This window comes from Hippopotamus amphibius, chromosome 4 (assembly GCF_030028045.1).
Source record: "Hippopotamus amphibius kiboko isolate mHipAmp2 chromosome 4, mHipAmp2.hap2, whole genome shotgun sequence".
Taxonomy (NCBI): Eukaryota; Metazoa; Chordata; class Mammalia; order Artiodactyla; family Hippopotamidae; genus Hippopotamus; species Hippopotamus amphibius.
The window spans coordinates 127,448,528-127,470,568 of record NC_080189.1 but is presented as its reverse complement, the minus strand read 5'-3'; the positions used below and the strand labels follow the sequence as shown (position 1 = coordinate 127,470,568).

Genomic DNA, 22,041 nt, shown 5'->3' with positions numbered 1-22,041 from the left:
GAAAGATCAGGATGTATAATCAGCAAATTCCTAAGTTTACACTTTTATTATTAAAGCTAATCATGTTGTCTGAGGAAGGATGAATTACTGGCTAAACTTGACTTGTTAGAAAGGTGTACAGAACTAAGGATGGTAAACGTGCCAATGAAACAGGAACACACTGATTACTCTTGACTATTAAAGATCTTTTTGAAAGCAAAACATCTTCCCTTTAAAAGCAGCTGTAATGATTAAAGTGTAAAAAGAATGCTTTTATTTATTTATTTTTCTGTGCATTATTCCTAGGTGTGGGGACTTGTCAAAAAGGCACGACAAATATTTTACTCCATTAGAATACACGGTACTAGTCTCCAGAAGTTACTCTCCGAACTTTTCTAAGGGACAGCAGTAGGATATGGGGTAAGAAACTATGATTCATAGCCATCATACCTTTTTCATCTTTCAAAAGAGCTGACTATCAAATAAGTCTTTGGACAAACACTGATTATTCTAGGTTACTCATTCTGAATAAATAACTTATGCTTCAATTTTAAGAGCAGATCTTCTTATGGTTAAAAGTTCAACTGCTTAAGTTAGAAAGCGCTTCTTATGGTGCTATAATTTTAAGATTAATGAACCACTTATAATGTCTGAGAGAATTAATTATATCTCAGACATCATTAATATATTTATGTATATTACAGTATATGCTATTTATAGTATACTTGATTAAATGTTGAAATCACTGGAACCCTAAAACTGTTGCATTTTCTCCCCCCGCCCACCGCCATCTTATGTGGTTCAGCAACTTTGCATTCCTAAAAAGTTCATTCACACACAGAAATTCATTGACTTCACAACTCTGTAAGGTAAATAAATGCTATCCCAAAGTATGTGTGTATGTCACATTCTATAAGGCCTGTATTTCCCTTACGCCAAAGCCAGACAGAGACATCACAAGAAAATTACAGACCAATACCCCTTAGGAATACAGATGCAAAAATCCTTAACAAAAGACTAGCAATCCAAACCAGCAACATATAAAAAAGGTCATACATCATGACCAAGTGGGATTTATCCATGAATGAAAAATGAGCTTAATATTGGAAAATCAATCAATGTATATGGAAAAACCCGAATGAACTTTTTGGCCAACTCAATGATACATTATATTAATAGAAGTTAAAAAAACAAAAACAAACTCCATACAGTCATTTTCATAGACTTAGAAAAAACATTTAACAAAATCCAAAACCCTTTCATGATAAAAACTGCAACTAGAAGACTTCCCTGGTGGTGCAATGGTTAAGAATTTGCCTGCCAATGCAGGGAACACGCGTTCGATCCCTGGGCCAGGAAGATCCCACGTGCTGTGGAGCAACTAAGCCCGTGCGCCACACTGAGCTTGCACGCCACAGCTACTGACCTGCTTGCGCTAGGGCCCAGGTGCCACAACTACTGAGCCTGTGTGCTGCAACAACTGAAGCCCGCACACCCAGAGCCCATGCTCTGCAATAGTAGAAGCCACTGCACTGAGAAGCCTGTGAACCACAACAAAGGGTAGCCCCCACTTGCCACAACTAGAGAAAGCCTGCACGTAGCAACGAAGACCCAACAGTCAAAAATAAATAAGTAAATAAAAATTTTTTAAAAATTGCAGCTAGAAATAGAAGGGAGCTTCTCAACTTCATAAAAGCATCTATGAAAAACAAAGCTAATACCAACTCAATGGTGAAAGACTGAAAGTGTTCCCCCCTAAGATCAGGAACAAGACAAGGATGTCTATTTTCTCCACTTTTATTTACATTTTATTAGAAGTTCTAGCCAGGGAAATCATGCTAGAAAGAGAAATAAAAGGAATCCTGGTTGGTAAGGAAGAAGTAAAACATTTCTTTGCAAATGACATGATCTTGTATATAGAAAATCCTAAGGAATCCACTAAAAAAATGATTAGCGCTAATAAACGAATTCAGCAAGGCTGCAGGCTACAAGATCAATATACAAAAATCAGTTGTATTTCTCTGCACTAGCAATAAATAATCCAAAAATGAAATTAAGAAAACAATTTCATGTATAATAGCACCAAAAAGACTAGAATACATAGGAACAAATTTTGAAAAAGAAGCGCAAGACCTGTATTGTGAAAACTACAACACATCATTGAAAGAAATTAAGGATGACCTAAGTAAATGGAAAGACACCCATGTTCATGGATCAGAAGACTTAATATTGGGCTTCCCTGGCGGTACAGTGGTTAAGAATCCACCTGCCAATGCAGGGGACACAGGTTCGAGCCCTGTCTGGGAATATACCACATGCCACAGAGCAACTAAGCCCTTGAGCCACAACTGCTGAACCCACGTGCCACAACTACTGAAGCTCAAGCACCTGGAGCCCACGCTCCGCAACAAGAGAAGCCACTGCAATGAGAAGCCTGCACGCCACAACAAAGAGTAGCCCCTGCTTGCCACAACTGGAGACAGCCCATGCACAGCAACTTAGGCCCAACACAACCAATAAATAAATAAACAAACAAACAAATAAATAAATAAAAAGAAGACTTAATATCATTGATGGCAATGCTCCCCAAATCAACCTCCAGATTCAGTTCAATCCCTAACAAAATTCCAGCTGGCTTCTTCCCCAAAATTAATAAACTTATCCTAAGAATTATATAAAAAAGCAAGGGACCCAGAATAGCCAAAACAATCTTTTAAAAGAAGAACAAAATTGGAGGACTTGCAATTCCCAATTTCAAAATTTACTACAAAACTAGTCAAGACAGTGTAGTTTGGCATAAGGATAGACATATAGATCAACTGAATAAAACTGAATATTTAGGGATTAATCTTTACATTTATGGTCAACTGATTTACACCAGGGGTGTCAAGACAATTCAGTGAGGAAAAGAATGATCTTTTCAACAACAAATGGTGCTGGGACAATTAGGTATCTACATACACAAGAATGAAGTTGGATCCTCACCTCACACCACGCACAGATGCATTCAACATGGATCATAGACTTAAATGTAAGAGCTGAAACTATAAAACTCTTAGGGAAAAATACAGGGGTGAATCTTTGTGACTTTGGGTTAGGCAATGGTTTCTTAGATACAACACTAAAAGCAGAAGTGACAAAAAATCAAACAGATAAATTGGACTAGATCAAAATTAAAAATTTTGTGCTACAAATGATACCATCAAGGAAGTGAAAGGATAATTCACAGACTGGGAGAAAATATTTGCAAACCATATACCTCATAAAGGACTTGTATCCAGAATATTAATGATCTCTTATCATTCAATAATTAAAAGACAATCCAATTTTTTTAAAAGGACAAAGAAGAAGATATACAAATGGCCAACATGAAAAGATGCTCAACACTGTTAGTCATTGGGGAAATAGAATCAAAATCATGAGATACCACTTTATATCCACGAAAATGGTCATAATCAAAAGACAGACAACAAGTGCTGATGTGGATGTGAAGAAAGTGGAACCCTCATACAACGCTGATAAGAATGTAAAATGGTGCAGCCATTGTGGAAAACAGTTTGGTAGTTCCTCGAAGTATTAAACAGAGTAACCATGTGACCCAGCAATTCAACTCCTAGGTATATACCCAGAGAATTAAAAAAGTATGTCTGCGGGGCTTCCTAGGTGGCGCAGTGGTTGAAAATCCGCCTGCCAATGCAGGGGACACACATTCGATCCCTGCTCCAGGAAGATCCCACATGCTGCGGAGCAACTATGCCCGCGGGCCACAGCTACTGAGCCCATGTGCTGCAGCTACTGAAGCCCACACGCCTAGAGCCCGTGCTCCGCAACAAGAGAAACCATGGCAATGAGGAGCCCGCACATCACAACAAAAGAGTAGCCCCCACTCACTGCAACTAAAAAGCCCACGCATAGCAAAAAAGACCCAACACAGCCAATAAAATACATACATACATACATACATAAAGTAAATAAATAAATTTATTTTAAAAAAAAAGTATGTCCACACAAAAAACTGTGCATGAATGTTCAGAGCAAATATTATTCATAATAGGCAAAAAGTGGGAACAACCCCAATGTTCATCAGATGATGAGCAGATAAATAAAAGTTTGTCTAGTTACAATATGGAATATTATTTGGCAACAAAAAGGAGAAAAGAACTGACACATGCTACATCATGGATGAACGTTGAAAACATTATGCTAAATAAAATAAGCCAATCACAAAAGATCACATGTATGATTCCATCTGTATGAAGTGTCCAGGAAAGGTAAGTCTATGGAGACAGAAAGTAAACTACTAGAGGGAATTGGCAATGAGTGCTAACAGGTATCGGGTTTCTTATTTGGGAGAAAAACTGTTCTAAAATTTTAATGTGGTAAAGGCCACATAACTGTGAATATTCTAAAAAAAAAAAGTTGAAATGTAAATTTTTTTTTTTGAAATGTACACTTTAAACGGATGAATTGTATCTTAATTACATCTCGATAAATCTGTTAAAAAAGCAACATATGCATATTTTGCATTTCCTATTTCATACCTTTCTTTGGCTTCCTTGAGGGCAATTTCAAGTCTCTCCACCTTCTGGTTTCCTTCCCTTAGACAAAGCAGGAGCTGGCTCACGGTTAATTCCTCAAATTCCAAATAATTCCTGGCACCTTCTGCAGATTTGCTACTACACAGGACAGCATAAAGGTTAAAAGGTTTCCATGGGAAAAGAGAAATGTCAGAGCCTAAGAATATTACTGGAAGTAGTTTAAAGGAACTGCTTTCCAGAACATTCTCCAGTTAATTCTCATTTACAGACTAAGCACAGCTGGCCTGGTGACCACCAGTGCCTCACTCCTCCGTGCTTTCCAGGGAAGGAGTGGGGACTGATGGGCAGGCTCGCTTTACACTGCACATGCTCACTTCCTCCAAATAGTCACCGTGTCCACGGCGCCAGACCACAGGATCCACATAAACAGTGGAACAGAGACCCTGGCTTTCCTAGAGGACTAACCTCCAAGAGGACCACAGTCACACAAAGGGCACAAGCACGTGTGCTGCCATGGCGACATGCAGACCACCGGCCGTTCTCCAACTTGACACAGACCACCACATTCTCTAGTCACGAGAAGAAAATCATTTTTGTTTTTAGTTTCAAACAGTTAGAGCAGAGAAATGTAGGCACTGTTGGTATGTCAAATATTTTTCTTGATTTCCAACTCAGATTAAATCAAGAGGCAGTTCAATGACAAGGAAAACCACAAGCAGCACTGCAGGAACAACGATTCTGGACAGCTATGCTGATGCCAATGGCAGCAACTCTTTCAGTAGCCTACTCAAGTTCACACATCTAATAAAAACCCAGGATTCAATCCCGGTTCCCATCGCCAAAGCTCAGACTCCAAACCTGGAAATCAATCTCTGATTCCTTAAAATACTTTCAAACAGGGTAAAGAAGCTGTTATTAAAAAAACAGCTGTGTGGCTTAGAAGAGGAAGTGGTCTTTACATGGCTATACATGATGAGGAAGTGGTTTGGAAATTTCAAATAGGGCTTTTTTCCTTCCCACTAGTTCCAGGAAAGTCTACTGATATTAAAAAAGCAATACGGGAGGAGGGGGAAAGTTGAGGAATTTCTAACCAAAAAAAAAGGAATAACTTTCATTTTTGCCAACTGCCCTGTTTGATGAAAGAATATCTAATTCTGATTTTCTCCCTTATACAAGGGCTTGGAAGCATAATTGAAAAAAAATAACAACCCATTTTTATGTTTTATAAATACATTCATCAAGTTACAGGAAAAAAGATATTAAAAGCCTATGAGGGAAGAGATCCTTAGGGAAATTTTCAGATAAATCTTCTTAAGTAGAGTCAGACAGTAGTAACCTGCTTACAGGGGATGATCTGACACGCATTCTGGGTCAGAGCTACTTGCGAGAGACTCAGGTGCCCAGTTTCCCTGCTGTCTCCTCCTCAAGGTACCCCCACCTCTTAAGATCTTCCTAATATCTACTTAGCACAGGTGTACTTGCGATTCCCCAGGTAAGATATCTGGGCACGTTCAAAAAACAGCTGCCGTCACTCAGAACAACAATAGTCATTATTGTTATGGAAGGTTATCCTGGATTGATCACCTTGGCTTGTACTCGGGAATGAAAAGGGAAGAGAAAATGGAAACATCCCCCTTATCAGCTGGGCAGCCTGGTCAGAGTGCACTGGTTAAACAAATTAGAAAACATAGGTCTTGTAATCAAGAACAAGTTTCTTTTCACTTCCCATCTGATGGAGATGAAACACCTCTATACAGAGTGGTGAGGGGTTGGTTAGCTTACAAAGGCACCATAGTTTTTATTCTCTACCTGTTTGGGCTGCAACATTAAATAGCATTCAAACTGAACATTCTTGAAAGGTCCTGGTATAAATTAATAAGTGGCTTTTTCAGCCCATCACGTTTGGCCTCCGAGGGGCGAGCTGAAAGTGACAAGACTTCCCAGCGTGTCTATCCGACAGCCCTAGTCTGTTTTCACGTACGTGTCAATGGAATCAGTTCTTGTGGGCCCAGGACTTGTCTTGATTTCTTTCGTTGCCACATCTGCTTCTCCCTCCTGTAAAAGCAGAAATGAAAGGGATTCAAGGACTTCCCAGGTGGCACAGTGGTTAAGACTCCACCTGCCAATGCAGGGGACACAGGCTGAATCCCTGGTCCGGGAAGATCCCATATGCTGTAGAGCAACGAAGCCCATGCACCACAACTGCTAAGCCTGTACACTAGAGCCCGAGTGCCACAACTACTAAGCCCATGTGCTGCAACTATTGAAGCCTGTGCACCCTAGAGCCCACAGGCCACAATTACTGAGCCCGCATGCTGCAACTACTGAAGCCCACGAGCCTAGAGCCTGTGCTCCACAAAGAGAGAAGCCACCGCAATGGGAAGTCCATGCACTGCAACAAAGGGTAGCCCCTGCTCGCTGCAACTAGAGAGCCCCATGCAGAGCAATAAAGACCCAACACAGCCCCCCCCCAAAAAAAGGGATTTAACACAGCATGTCTGCAAGATGAATTCCTTATCAAACGAGAAAAAGGCAAAAGAGCAAGGATTTGGACGACACACAACCCAAGGAACCTATCAAACATGGAAATGTGAGATGTTTAAATTTGGTCACTCAAATGGAATGGAAATTTACCCTTCCCTCAACCTGCACGCCCTGTCAGAATTATAAATATCCAGGCGAAAATGAGAAGGTCGAGAAGGTTGTCTCCTCTCTTCACAGTCAACCTGACCCCCACACAGGAAAGCTTATCTTCTTCTCTCCTTGGCAGTTCCATTTCCCCCCCACCTCCCAAGTTAAGGTCACACAGAGCTAGTGACAATTCCACATACTTTCACCACATAGTCCTTTAAAATGCAAAAATACTAGAACTTGCTGAAGCAACACTGAAAAGCAGGCTGTTTTCTGTGGGCAAGGCTCACAAAGCACAAGGTTGGCTCCTATTAGAAATTTGCATGCATCTTGGGCCACTTAGGGAACAGGAAGACTAAGGGCATTTAAATGATTTGAAAGACATTTCTATTCTAATGAGCTAGCAGAGAGATCTTCCAAAAATACACAGTGATGGTTCTAGATAATTTTGTGTGTGCACACTGTTCCTAAATCTTGGGCAGTGTTTTTCCGTTCACAGAAGCAAGGCAAGAAAAACATATTTACACTAGAAATGACTGTCACTCATCAGTGAGGGAGAATATCATGCGAACTGTGCACCCCGAAGAAAGAAGCCTCATTTGGAAACTTCTGATACGCTCCCTGGGCTTCCTGAATTTTATCAGTTATTTGCAGAAGGTTAACGCTCTTTAATCAATGTTGTGTTTTCATAATCTTTGCTCATTTGCAGAAAGAGTACTCTGACATAGTGACTTCCCCATTAGTATTTTACTTTGCATGACTTCAGCTCTTATTCATCTAAAATTTATGAGAGGCATGGGGGGGTAGGGTTATTAACAGCCATTTTCCAACTCTATTCATCTTTAGCACAGCAAATAAATGAGAAAGTCACAGTCTAATCTTTCAGACCCATCCAGTAGTTAAGCTTCCTGTGAGGTGCATCTCACCCTGCCCCAGCCCACCTCCACTTATCTACAAAGTCAAGTCTTCTCTTTCAGAGACACAGCTAACCTCTGTTCCTGTATCAGATGTGTACTCTGACAAAGCTGGAATGACTGTGTGTACAAAGGAGGATTTTATCCTCCTGTGCTTGTCTCCCTTACCCTGCAGTCAGTTTTTTTTCTGGTAGCAAAGAAGGAGAGGTCCCTCTGGGGTTCACCTACCTTCTGTGCTCTTTAGCAGGACTGCCCGCACACCAGCTACCCCCCCCCCCCCGCACACCAGCTACCCCCCGCCCCCACGCATGCTGTCCATCAGGAATGGGCCGGCACGTGCCACCCCGCCCAGCTCGCTTCATCTGGGGCTTGCATGTCAATGCCAGTTCGAAAACACTGGCTTCAAACCCTGTTCTCGGCGGTTCCCCAGCAACTGCTGGTGGGGGTGGGGGTGGCGGGGAAGCCAGGGTAATCCCTCGGGCTACAACCAGAGCAGCTCTGCTCTTTCTTCTCTCCACTTCTTATTTTTAATATATTGATACCAATGTTCCTCTTAAGATTTTGTTTGAAAAGAGGTTCTATTATTAACAAGTGTTTTAAAGCCTTTTGATTTTACTGCATCTCATCACGACTCTGCTCACCTACGTGAAATGCTGAACACAGCTTCGAGATCTGGGCTGAAAAAGTTAATGTCTTTTTTTATTTTCTTTTTTCTTTTTAGATCAGTCACATAAATTTGTCAGGAGATACTGGGAAAAAAAGGACTATCTCTTTGGCCATAAAAGGTAATCAGTATTTTCCATTTCAGCTATGATAACCACAAGCATCATGTTATACATTTAAGTGGACTGCGCTGAAACTTCCCCACTACTTGGCTTCCTCATGTTGAAAGGAAATGGTGGTATTTGTAGCAGTTGTTCAGGTGAGGTTTTGTAACTTGCTTAAAACAAAACCAAAACCAACACACTTACAGCCATCCTGATTTCAACAAAGGAGTCTTCAGAGGGGCCGCCTGCGTTCAGCTTGAGTTGTAATTCAGACACGATGCCCAGCAGATCTGCCTTTTCAGCTTGAAGGCGTGCCACCTGGGTCTTCAGCTGTTCCACTTCCTGTTCTGCTTCTGCCTTGGGGACCTTGGAGTCCCCAATGAGGTCCTGGAAGGGACGAGGAGCAAAGTGAATTAATGAATCAAGCTAAGGACTCGGCCATCAAACTCGAGTGCCTCCATACCCACCAGCAAGACAGCTGTGCTTTACAGTCGGAAATTCTAGCTTTTCCTTGGTGATTTATTCTGACATGCCATTTCAAATGGAGAAATTTACATTATTTTATCGTATGCAAATAACAGGAAGTTAAAATAACCTCATGACAAGAAAGGCTTCTTCAGCATGCTGAAATAATCTGATGCCATGAAAACAACCAACCAGACTTTGGCAATGGTAGACTTGTAAACTGTAGTCTAAAATTCCAGAAAATAAGGACAAAGAACTGCCACAACTCAACCTCTTGCCTTTTTTTTCTCCCTATAAATGCATACCCACCCCTACTCTCCCCACACTTGTCATGTCTACTCAGAAGCCAAAGCACCAAGGGCATAACGTTATAGGAATGGCAGAACACAAAGAAAGGTCCAAAATTCTCTCAGGTATGTAGTCTAGTTGCTGTAATACTCTTTACTCATATTTTAAGGTTGCTAAAAATAAGCCTAGTGAGAAATAAGAAAACTGAAAATTCAGAGGCTGGTACCAAGGGTGGAAGAATTAAATTTCAGCCTCTATAAACACTAATAATAAATATTAATATTTGCCTAATGTCAGGTACCTGTTGTGTTCATCCTGTTTCAATTGCCACATATGACAAAGTCATAAGAGAAAGAGCCTGTTGACGTGGTGTTTTTACTTGGGAGAAGGGAGAACAGATTCTAGTTCACACTCTGCTAATCAGAGCATGTGTTGCCTTGAGCAGATTCACTTAATGTCTTGGCTTCAGTTTTCTCAGCTCAGAAAGAAAGACGTGATACCACGTGGTCTCTGTGGTCTCTTCCAGCTGTGACCTTCTTAGCCTCTCTGATTTCTTCCCTCACTGCTCTTATGGACATGGCGCCACCAGAGATACATACACTTGAGATTATCAGAGGATTGCAACACACAGAAAATCCATACACACACACCCCTCCTCTGACAGATCTCCTAAGGAATGGTAAACAGGCCCAAAGGCTTATAGTAGAACCAAAAGATTATCAGCAAGGCTTGTGCACCGACTATAAACCAGCTAGTCCAGGAAGTATTAACAAGTGAGGGCTAGGCAGTAACTGGCAGCATGGAAGTGCTCCCCACACCAGTGGGATCATGCTCTGCCTTCATCTGGACCATCCTCTTGCTAGGAAACCCCCACAGGCTTTAGAAAAAAAGCAACTCATTATAAAACTGAAGAGTTAGGTATGCAAGGAAAGGTTCAGAGCCTGTGCAGTCTCTCCTGGTAATGACTAAGACCAAACAAATGTATATTTAAAGGCACGAAAAGATAAAAGGAAAAAGGTACTGCCTAGCCTGGAACCAGGAAGCAGGCAGCGAAGGGCAAGACTATGCCCTGTTAGCAATCTTCACATCCACCCTCCTGACCTCCCTGAGGACACTGCGGAGAATGGACTTTTTTAAAAACCACCTTTCCAAATAGGAAGGAATTCGAGTTTTCAACAAGTGTCTGAGGACCAGGGACATAAGGCCATGACTCTAGAGTCTCAGACGTCAGGTTAATTTTCGTTTTTGCAATCATGAGGATCTGTTGATTATCCTTGGGAAATTATGGACCTGCTTATCTATATAAAACACCATGTGAAGTGACACTTTAAATTTCTCTTCATTTCACTGTCAAGGCTCTGTCCATCATCTTCCTGGACTAAACTCCCAGGGCTTATTCTCTGGGATCTCAAGCCCAACTCCATTATTTGTTATGTCTTTCATCATTTTGAGCACTTAGCATTGATCAGCCTTCGTGAAACAACAATTTCTTTGTCTTTTTGTGTGCTTGTATTGTCCTGGAAGTGTGCCCAGGCTGACAGGCCATTTTATAGTCCAAAAACAAAAGTCTATCTAATGACCTTTGCCTGGCAATCTGTAGTTAAAAGTTAAAAAGTACTCTTTAGAGATCATTATGATGTGTAATTCAGTGAAACTGGATAGAACCAGTAATGCCTCAGCCTCACCCTGAGGATCGGAAGGCAGATCTCCAAAGGAAATTCCCTGCTCCCTTCCCTTGTGTGGCACAGACCACAGGAGAGGCCCTGATGGCTTGTATGTCGGGGGGTGGGGGGAGGGGGGGCAGGGAGGGAGGAGGAAGCGGGGGGAGGGGGGGGCGGGGGCGGTCCCTGCAGAAGCAGCAGCAAAGATGAGCCAGCGTGAGTGAGGAAAATCTGAGGCCTTGAGAGCTTTAGTAAATCATGAAGATGAGGGCCTAAATTAAAAAAACCAAAAACCAACAATACAAGTGGTCCAGGAAACAAACATTACAGAAGAGGCAGGGGGCAAGGGGTGGGCCTGGGAGGCACAGTCTGGGGGGACACAGCTGATGACCAAGGGTCTTTAAGAGTCCTAAGTGTCACTTTGTCCCCAGGACTCATTTCTGAGTCCTGCTTGTCATCTGCTTCAACTGATCCTCTGCACTGAAAGAAGCTGCCCAGAGCTCCAGCTTCTGATCTCAACTTCTTCCAACACTGGGACCTTTTCGGAAAACCTACAGGCAGACTATCTCAGACAGACAAACTGCTTCTGGAAGCTTCCTTTTTGGCTTCAACGTAATGGGCCCCCAGATGCCGAGGCCAACCGTGAGTCCACATCCCAAAAGCCAAGGGACGAAAACACAGTGAGATATTTTCTTCCAGGGAGTAGAGAATTACTCATATATCCCCAGTGATCATTTCTTCAGAGTATTCCACCTCACAAATATTTAGATAATGAGAGGTTTCCCCCAAAGAAGTGACTTAGTGCTCTTTGAACTGTAAGACAAACTGAATCATCAGATGTGATAAATCTCATCAACAATGAAACATTTCCAATACAAATACAAACTTATTAAAGCTGAATGTTTTCACTGTCCCATGAGCAGGAGTTGATGAGTAAGATCACTGATATTTTTCTAAACAACTTTTCATTCCTTAGATTATTCTGCATCATCCCCTTTTCCTTATTTTCTTTCCATTTTACTTCTTTGTTTATATTCTTTACCCATTTAAAAAACTAGACATCAACAAAGTTCCAGGTAAAGTCTCAAGAAAAATCACTGATGAGGGGAGGGATAAATAAGGAGTATGGGATTAACAGATACAAACTACTATACATAAAGCAGATAAGCAACAAGAATTTACTGTTTAGCACAGGGAACTATACTCAATATCTTAGAATAACCTATAATGGAGAATAATCTGAAAAAAAAATATATATGTAAAACTGAATTACTTTGTTGTATACCTGAAACTAACACAATATTGTAAATCAACTAAAAAAAAAAAAAAAGAAACAAAAATCACTGATAACCAAGAATCAGCCCAGTGCTCCTCCCTCCCATCCTCTAGGTTTAGAGGAAAATGAACCACAGATGTCCATCTAAACAATAATACCCAGTGAGTACGGTCAGAGGCTACAAAAGTGCTTTTTCACTCACATCTTTGATACCTTTTCTCAAAGTACATTTCTCAGGTTCTTTGGATCAGTGGAAGTGTGGCAACCTTATAACCTCACATCACAATGTGACATCTGTCAAACCATTTTTCAAAAGTAAATTTAAAACATAAAGTGAGGAATCTATTTTAGACGGAGAGAAAGGACAAGGTCAATAAGTGAAAATTCTGAGTGATAGATTTTTAAAATGTTACTCTGTATCAAAGACATAAAGACTAACACTTGGGTGGTTCTAGGCAGAGGTCCTTCTGTACTATCTATAACGAATACAAAATACTGACTTATAATCATAACACTCTTTTGACTATAATCAATATGGTCAAAGCTTTAACCATTTCTCTACTTCACCAGAGATTATACATGACCCTTAAAATTGTAACCAATCTTCTCATCAAGCACTCTTCTTTCAAGATAATGCAAAGCACCCACCTGTGGGAAGACATTCTGGAACCTTTTAGAAACCTTGAAAATGTTGAAGTACGTGGGCCGAGCTATGGGATTCAGAATGTCCTGCTTGAGCAGTGGAGGAGCTGAGGGTGCGGGGCGTGGAGACTAATATCACCGTTTGGCCCTGAGGGATGGCTGGTTAGCCAAAGACGGGTAAGATTCCTCAGAGGAGGAACAACCTAAGACAGGCACAGCCGCAGAGGGGCCAACAGGGGTGGTGCATAGAGCCTTCCTTATATCACCGTGTTTGGCCCTGGAGGATGACTGGTTAGCCAGAGACGGGTAAGATTCCTCAAGGGAGGAACAACCTAAGACAGGCACAGTCGCAGAGGGGCCAACACGGGTGGGGCACAGACCCCCAATATCTGAGAGAGGTCTCCTACCCCCAGGGCTGTTTTGCTCTCCACCCCCAGCTCAAATCCACACCTGCTCAACTCAGACCCAGGAAGTAAACAAAGATAATTGCCTCAGTCATGTGAGGCCTTTGATTGTTTATGAGTGTAACCTGAGAATGTTAGCCCACGAACTCAATAAAAGCAGCCTGGGATGAGTCAGCGGGGCTCTTGATCCGAGAGGTCTTGAGCCCCCGGGTCCCACTTTTCTCTTCAGTCTGTGTCTGTGTCTTCTTCAAGCTTACGGCATCCGTCACTCACCTCGAGTCGCCGAGCTGGTCTCGGCACCCACCTAGCCTGAATCGAGAAAGGTTTTGATCTAGAAGTCTAGTCAAGTAAGACTGCACTACAAATATGGACAGAATAAAATCACAACTGATCAGTCTGCTCACCTCGAATGACCTTTCAGTTTTCCCTTTTAGTTTTCCAAGTTCTTGCTTCAGTTTTTCATTTTCAAGACTCAGTGCTGTTAGGCGCTCTTTGGCTTCTTTGCTCTGGGTCTCAAAAAAAAGGCGTTCTTCCTTCTGCTTCTCTGTCCAGGCTGAAAGCTCCTCAAATCGCCCTTTCATAGCTTGATTGTTTAGCTTCATGGCTTCTGCAGGGAGAGTGTCACATCAGGGGACTGGACTTGGGGTCATTAATAGAACCTGCCCATAGACCACCTCACTCTGTAGCTCTGAACCTCAAAATGCCAGGCTTGGCCTGGGCCCCAGGGTCAGCCAGAAAGACTGCGTAGCAAGATGAGTGGTTTCTGCTTCCAGGCAGGACTAGCAGGTCTATTGTCATCTCTAGTCCTCAAGAGTCTCAAGAAAATAAAATTGATTTTATTGATTTATTCAAAATGCCTATTAATAACTAGATAGACTGAGGTCCATCACTCCTGGATTCCAACACTGGTTCTGCCAAAAGCCATGGCTGGAGATATTAGAATGCTTTCTCTTAAGGTAACATTTGGGACTAACTCTGTAATAATAGCAGCCTTTTTTCCTTTTTCCTTTTAATGGGCTAAATGTCATTATGCCACTTCCCAGAGATACATACGTGTTAGTCTTACCTGTATCCAAAAGTAAACAATGGAAACAGTTTTAGCCTTACTAAAAGCTAATTCTATGCTCTTTCTCCCTGCAGGCAATCAGGTGCAGAGAAGGGGATTCAGCTACAAGCTATTACCGAGGGATCGTGCTCCCGAAGGCCCAGGGTGAGTGGAGATGGGGCCAGGTGCTGCTTACCTTTCAGCTGATGGTTCTCGATGAGAAGCTCTCTCATCTGCTGCAGCAGCTCATGTGGGGTGAATGTGTCCAGGTTTGGGTGAGCCAGATTGGGGGGTCCATTTCCTGTGGTTTCGCTGGGGCTGTCTCCCTTTTCAGTCAGGCAGCTAAGTGGTTGGTGGGACATGGCAGCAGTTCCTATGGAAAAGTCACAAAGTACAGAAAATATAACTGTCCCCCTCTGCACGGGGTCCCCACGAGTCCCACAGACCCACATGCAAGTACTAGTAAGTATTCTAGAAGATGCTGACATTCTCTTCCACTACATTTTGAACAATCTTGATTCTTCCTTTTAAACAAAAAAGGTACATCCTAGCTCCAGTCTGTATGCGCATGTCTGTGTAAGGGTGTGTAAAAGGGTACAGTGAGGAGGTGGGGGGTGGAGGAGGGGGAGACAGGCATGATATCAAGATGGTCAGAAATCCTAACGTGTGGAGTTCAAGAGAGTTTCCGTTATATATATTTGTAGACGTGGGCAAAGTATTATTAAATTGATTTTTTTCCCCAGAGAAATCTTTAAGCTCAAAGCTCCCTATTTTGGGTGAATTGTATGGTTTGTGAATTATATCTGAACAATTAACTGTTACAAAATCCCCATATTTTATTTCTTGTATTTTTTGCTGAAAGGAAAGGGAGAACTAACATATTTCGGATGCTTACTATGTGCTAAATGACCACACCGAGGTGTCAGCTTCTAATCCTCACTAAAACTCAGCTAGACAGCTATTTTCCCGATGACGGAGCTGAGTTCACAGAGGTTTGGTAGCTCATCCAAGGTCACTTAATGAAGGGCACCAACTGAGCATTAAGGATGATTCCAAAACCCAGTCCTATCATACAATAAGGTGCCAATGAATACTTAGGCTTCCATAACTGATACTTTTGCAAAGCACGCTAAAAAGACTGCGAAGATCTTGCTTATTTGTCCCATATTCTGAGAATATTTTAAGCATCCCACTGTATTTATTTGTCTAGGGGTCAATGTGGCCATAGATAAGATAGACAGGTATATCCCAACTGTACTTCTGTATAGCCTACCACCTGGGCAGACATGGAAATCAAATGCTGTGGGCAAACGTTCTTTTTCACATTTCACAAAGATAATGATACGCCTTTTCATGAGGAACTGCAGTTACTGCATCAAGAGAGAGAGGTGCTCTCTGATCTGTCACTGTATCACAACCTCTGGGCGTGCTCTCTGGATGAACACAGGAGGCGGGCCCATGCAACTTACCCAAAGTTCAAATTCCACTTCATCCACCCATCCCACACTGCCAGAAATCTTAAAGAAATAACCAGGGTTGCTGGAAGGATTTTTCTTCCTACTTCTTAGCAATAACAGTCAATGAATTGCTTACAAACAAGTTACTACTAACAGACTTTCACTGTGTCCAAAGGACCTTGTTCCTGTAAGAAATTCCTACATATGCCAATAGAACCTGCCACCCAACAGTGGGGCAGGGTACAAATGACTATTTCTCTAAGAGGCTGCAAGGGAAGCTTCAGTTATGGTTTTCGTTGTTAAGTCTCCGTGCATGTTAGGACAGAAGCTGGGGAAAGCACCATATATTAGTGCCCATAAGGCACCAAACCCTTGGAGTGCAGAGCGGCGCTTCTTCCCGACTCCGGCAGGAGGCAATCCCTGGGCTCTCTGGAGATCTCCTGGAACCAAGAGCCTGGTGACCTGCTTTTGGTCTAAAGGAACCTATAACAAATCAGAGACAGTGCTACTACTGAGGGGACAGCCGGCCCCCAGCACTGTGGCCTGTGTGATTTCTCTAGAGCAGCTGGCACAGGAAAGGCATCCTCATGGAATTCTTTAATGAGGATGGCAATTCTCAGAAGTGAAAACACGCATAAAGCATTTTGAGCCTTCTGAAAGCACCTGTTTTACATATCCTAATTCATTTGGAAAGAGGTACCCTGCTGAAGTGTGCTCTCTCTTAGCAGTGGGTGACCAGAATAGACTGCTTTTGTTTTCTGCAGTAAAATAACTTGGATTATTTGGCATAAAATAATTTGGATAAAGCCAGTTTCTGGCTTTCCATAAAACTCATTTTTGCACAGTACTATGTTGGAGCTAAAATTTCATACAAATGGATTTTTAGTAAATAACAATGCTCCTATTTTGCAGAGAATTCTAAGTAATCGACAAAGAAAATCCTTTTAATGTGTATTATTCATTTGTCAATATTAAATTTCCTCAGATATTCAAGGATTAGAGTATACTTTGCAAAAGTAAATGGAAACACTTAACAGATTTTTTTAAAAGTACCTAAAGCAGAGGGAGAGAAGAGGAGGCGGAAAGGTGAGGAGAGGGGAAGTGAGAGCAGGGAAGGAGGAGGGGAGAAAAGAGAGACAATTCCTTCAGATAGCTTTCCTCCTTGACTTTCTGTTATATCTCCACCAAGACTCCAGGCACAACTGTAACAGTTAAAACCAGCTCCACTTATCAACATTTTCTGGATGCCCAGATTTTATAAGGACATGAGAAAAGAAAAAAAAAAAAAAAAAGGGCAGGGTTATGCTAAAGGAGACAGTAGAAAAATAAACTGGGTGCCACTAACCAGATGTGTGACCTTGAGAACTCACCTGACCTCTTGTGATGATTTAGGGACTCATCTAGCAAATGATGATCACTAAGGTTGCTTTCAGCTCAAAAGCCCTGTGAAAAGTATTCTTAAGCTTCTAGCAAGATCACAGTCCGACCCCCACTGTCAAACACATACACCCCAGCACCCTCCCAGTGACGCTGCCCTCTCTCACTAATACACATGCCCGTCCCGATTATAGTGAGCTCTGTTATGCAGCATTGTTAGGAAAAATTATTTGGTAATTCAAATGTCATAGTAAATAAGAAATTAGCCTACATGCCAAACAGAAGCATGTAAATGCTTATAATCAAAATTTTACTAAAAGCAATTTAATTGATTTTTGGTGACTCAAAGTGCATTTTATGATTTTAGAATATTTGGGGGGCATCATTATAAGCTATCACAGTACAGTGTGTATATGAGATGTCTACTGGTAGAATGCCAGTTAGAGAAAGCTGAATTCTCTAAATGTTTAACATCACTTTGAAGTATTTTCAATTGAGAAAATGCAGAGGTGTATTACAAATCCTTGCACACATCCTCAACGGTTATGAAAATTGGAAATAAGCCATTTACTCCAAGGTTCTAATAACAGAATTTCTCATAAAGATCCAACCAATGATCAGAAATGCATCATTTCTAAGCAAAGGTTTTTTTTTAACTACAGAAGGGTGAATTAATTTAGCACAGGATTTGTCAAGATTTCACCAATGAGGAAGACTGGGAACTACCTGGAAGGTGAAAGATCAAAAACAAAATCTCCTAGATTTTATTCCCGGATCTGCTATTTGAATTCCTGATTATAATTATTGTTTTTAATTCCAGAGGTCAAGTAATTGTAACAGTGACTTGACTTCATAGGCATGAGCTTAAATATCCTTCCTGAGTTGGTGTTAAAAATGACCCAGCCCAGCTTTTTATTCAATGCAAGAATGTCCCGTCTGGTTTCCATGGCAGATGGTCATATAGCCCAGGCTTGAATGACTTCGATGACAGAAAAAAATGAGCACATGACCTCAGCAGGCAACTGCCCATTCTATTCCAGGATGGCTCTGACTGCCAGAAAGCCATTTTGTATCCAACAGAAATCTGCCTTATACTGACTTCCCACCGGACACTGGACCAGCAAGAATAATACAGAATAAACCCAGGCCCTTAGCCTGGTGTGGCTGATTCTCTAAACCTGCTGATTCAGTATTCACAGGTTCAACCCCCACATGGATAAATTACTTTTAAACAGTGAAAACCTATTTCCTAATCAGAGACAGCAGTTGGCCATTGGCAAATTCTTGTTGGGATTTTCAAGGGGATTGAGTAACATTCCAAGATTGCGTCAACTAACCTCATCACCATCCTGGAAAAAGAACTCAAAGTACATATCCTATTAAGGGGGTAAAAGAAGCCTTACCTTTTATGCCAGAAATGGTAGTTTGACTTTTGTAACTGCTAACATAAAGAAAATGGAAACAGATTTACCCTCATCACCCAAGGCAAGAACCTGGGACTTATGCTCGAGTCTTCCTATTTCCTCTTCCCCCAAGTCTAATGGGTCATGGAGTCCTGTCACTCCCACCCCCTCTCAATCCCTACCTGCTTAGGGCAGACCCTTCTTGTCTTGTCTGGCCCACAGCAATGCTTTCCTCCACAGATTACAAGACTTCCATCTGTTTTGTCCACTGCTGTGTCCCTAGCATCTAGAACATCACCCGACATATAATGGGGGTTCAACAAATACTTGCTGAATGAATTTGCATAGCTTCCTCCATGGTCTGACTCATCTCTTTGCACTGCAGCCTCACTGCCTCCATGATTTCTTCCCTAGTACGAGGGCATCTCCTGGTTTAAACCCTTCCCATACAAGACAGAGCTTCAGCTCCCAAGCAAGACAAACATGGCTTTCAGTGTCTGGCCCCCACTTACTCACCAGTATCATCCATCTCCTGTCACCAACGACACTCATACCTGAGGCACATTAAAGAGCTCACAGTTCTCGGCCTTCTTTTGCTTTTCCACCCATCCCCGAAATGCCCATATCTCGCTTACCCTGGCAAACACCCACTGGACAGTTCAATGTCCAGCTCAAATAGATGTCCTGTGTAAAATGACCTGTCCCTTCCTCTGAGCACCCAATAGCGCTTTGTATGTTCCACCCCACCTTGGTCCTTTCATGCAAAGTACATCCCATGCCGGTCAATCTTCCCGTCAAACCTAAGTCAAGATCTCTACCTTATTTAGAGACATGCACACTGAGAGCAGGCTCTCAGTAAACGTCTGCTAAAATGAAGTGAAACTAGAGTGTAACGAGGTATTTCAGTCTTAACACTTGTAAAACACAAACCCAACATACTAGTATTACAAGTTTTTCTACAGTTCAACAGCACTCATTTCCAGATTCTTTAGCTCAACTTATTTTGAAAATTAGTACTATTTAAAAAATATCACTACAAAAGTATCTGGATGTTATTTCATAACATTCCATTACTCAACCCACATACTATGTCAAAGTGAAAACAAGAACTTTTAATTTTTTTTTTCCTGAAACAGATTTTATTTTCAAAACAGTTTAATTTCTTCCTTTTCCTTTGGACTTACTATTCCGTAGATTCCAAAGAACATATCAAACAGTCCAAATCTCTATAAAATTAAGAGAAAGTGAGGCTTGGAGAAGAGAATAACCATGTGGGTATTGCATAGGAAAGTAAAAGTGACCAATTCCTTTCAAGAATAAGCGTTTTTGTTTTGGAGAGTTTAGTTGGAATCCATAGCATAACATGCAACTTGAGGTCAGTTACAAAAAATAAAAAAAAAAAAATACTACTTTTATAATGTTGTACACAATACCTAAAGAACAACTAAAATTGGCCCAGTAGAAAAAGCGACCAATCACCCGGAAGACTCTCATCACTGTCCTCTCTACCCCCTACATTTTAGCTTCTCTTGCCCAGGGCATTACGGGGCAGTTCCTGGACTGCCAGCCAGGGACCTCCTCAGCCCACTCCAAACTGGGTATATCCTGGGGGGTGGGGGGAGGGGGGGGTGGGGTGGTGGCCAGGACCCCCCAGCTCTTCTCTCCTTCAGGCAAAGAGCAAGGGTGAGGGGTTCTTCTGCTAATAGTGCCGCTTGCTTAAGCAGATGCCGGGCTTTTGCTGTTCTAAGTTTCCGTTTTCCACTTCATCCTTCGGCAGTTCTGTGGCGGGGTTACGTTTTCTCGACCTCCAGCTTACACAACAGAAACAATCCCTTTGGGGGGGTTCTCCGCCTCATCAAATATTCATATTCTCTACCTATGTATCCACACACACACACACGTGCTCTCCTAGACACGACGGTTAATGACGATTCCTTTCAGCTGTTCCGTAATCCCACCCCCTTAGAGAGCGGTCACTGGTTCTTTAGTGTCCTGGGCCATTTTGTAAAGCTGAAGTGGTTTTTACATCTTCCAAACGTGTGTCCTTAACCCTTTCCCTTTTAATGAGGAACTGGCTGTATAATCATTCCCAACCTGAGGAAGGATGTCACCCTTAAACCACCTTCATGACCTACAGAGGAAGTCACCTGCGGCCAGCCTGGCGGGTAAAAAAGGGGGAAGGGCGCTTTGGGATGGGCGCCCCCGCCGCCCTTTCGCACCAGGTCCGGATCACCGGGGCCTGCAAACCCTCCCAGCGAGGGCAGCCGTCCCACCCGAGGGGACGCCCCACCCCTCGCCCCCCACGTCCCTACTGGCTCCGGGTCGCAGGGAAGGGGGCTGCGGGGCTGCGGGAACGGCTTCCAGGGTGGAGAGGGAGCCCCTGCCCGCCCCCCGCCCCGGCTCACCCGGCGCCCGGGCTCCGGCCTCCCTCGGGGTCACTGCTTCCTCCGCATCGTGCCCGCTGGGGGAGGGATCTGGACCCGGATGCAGACGCCGACCACGGTACCGGCTGGGGGCGGCGGCTGGGGGCTGGGGAGCCTCCGGCTGACGTGCAGCCTCGCGACCCCGCCCAGCGCGGCTCAGCTGACCGCCGCGCCTGCCTCCTCACCTCCGCCCGGGAATTTCCCGGGCCCCGCCCTCCGCAGGCCCCGCCCCCAACGCCCCGCCCCTCGACAGACCTGCCCCCGCAGGTCTCGCACCCAACGCTCCGCCCCCCACAGGCCCCGCCCCAACACCCCGCCCCTCCCCTCTCCTGCGCCAGCGCACAGCGTCCCAACCCCCCGGCTCGCTCAGGGTCAAGGCCCCGACCTTGGTTAATGCGGATTGCGCCAAGGTGTCAGTGTGAAGGCCGTGACGGACGGCGTTAATCAAAACAAACTGTTAATTAAATGAAGCGTGAGGAGGCGGTCTTCGCCGCAGGGGGTCCCTATAGAAGTCCAGAGCCACTGGGGGTCTCTGTGCCCCACGGAAAGAGGGGGACGGTCCCAGGCATCCTGCAGACGAGACCTCAATCTTTGTTAAAGGCCTTACATTTAGATACAGTTAATTGAGCACGCACGCCTTTCCACCCGATTTTGCCCTTAAAATAGACTTTTAATTAAAAACACAAAGTCTGCAGGATGCTTCTAAGGCTCTTGTTCCCAGGGAACAGGCCAACCGTTGACACTCGGAGGCTTCAGGTGCTCCAGGCAGGC

The 22,041-nt window shown here is 43.2% G+C and overlaps 1 protein-coding gene across 3 annotated transcripts in view; it reads right to left on the bottom strand.

Annotated features, from left to right (window-relative positions):
* OPTN (optineurin) overlaps positions 1-21,449 on the bottom strand; it is a 42,114-nt gene extending 20,665 nt beyond the window's left edge. For 2 of the 3 annotated variants that reach the window (XM_057731805.1, XM_057731806.1), the window contains exons 1-6: positions 21,253-21,448; positions 14,807-14,983; positions 13,970-14,172; positions 9,034-9,216; positions 6,499-6,572; positions 4,521-4,655 (exon numbers count right to left, since the gene is read on the bottom strand). In XM_057731805.1, coding sequence (XP_057587788.1) covers positions 4,521-4,655; positions 6,499-6,572; positions 9,034-9,216; positions 13,970-14,172; positions 14,807-14,972 — 761 coding nt within the window. In that variant the 5' untranslated portion in view covers positions 14,973-14,983; positions 21,253-21,448. Of the gene's footprint in view, positions 1-4,520; positions 4,656-6,498; positions 6,573-9,033; positions 9,217-13,969; positions 14,173-14,806; positions 14,984-21,252 lie in introns of all 3 variants that reach the window. The other variant, XM_057731807.1, reaches the window with a different exon arrangement.
* Positions 21,450-22,041: the final 592 nt, after the last annotated feature.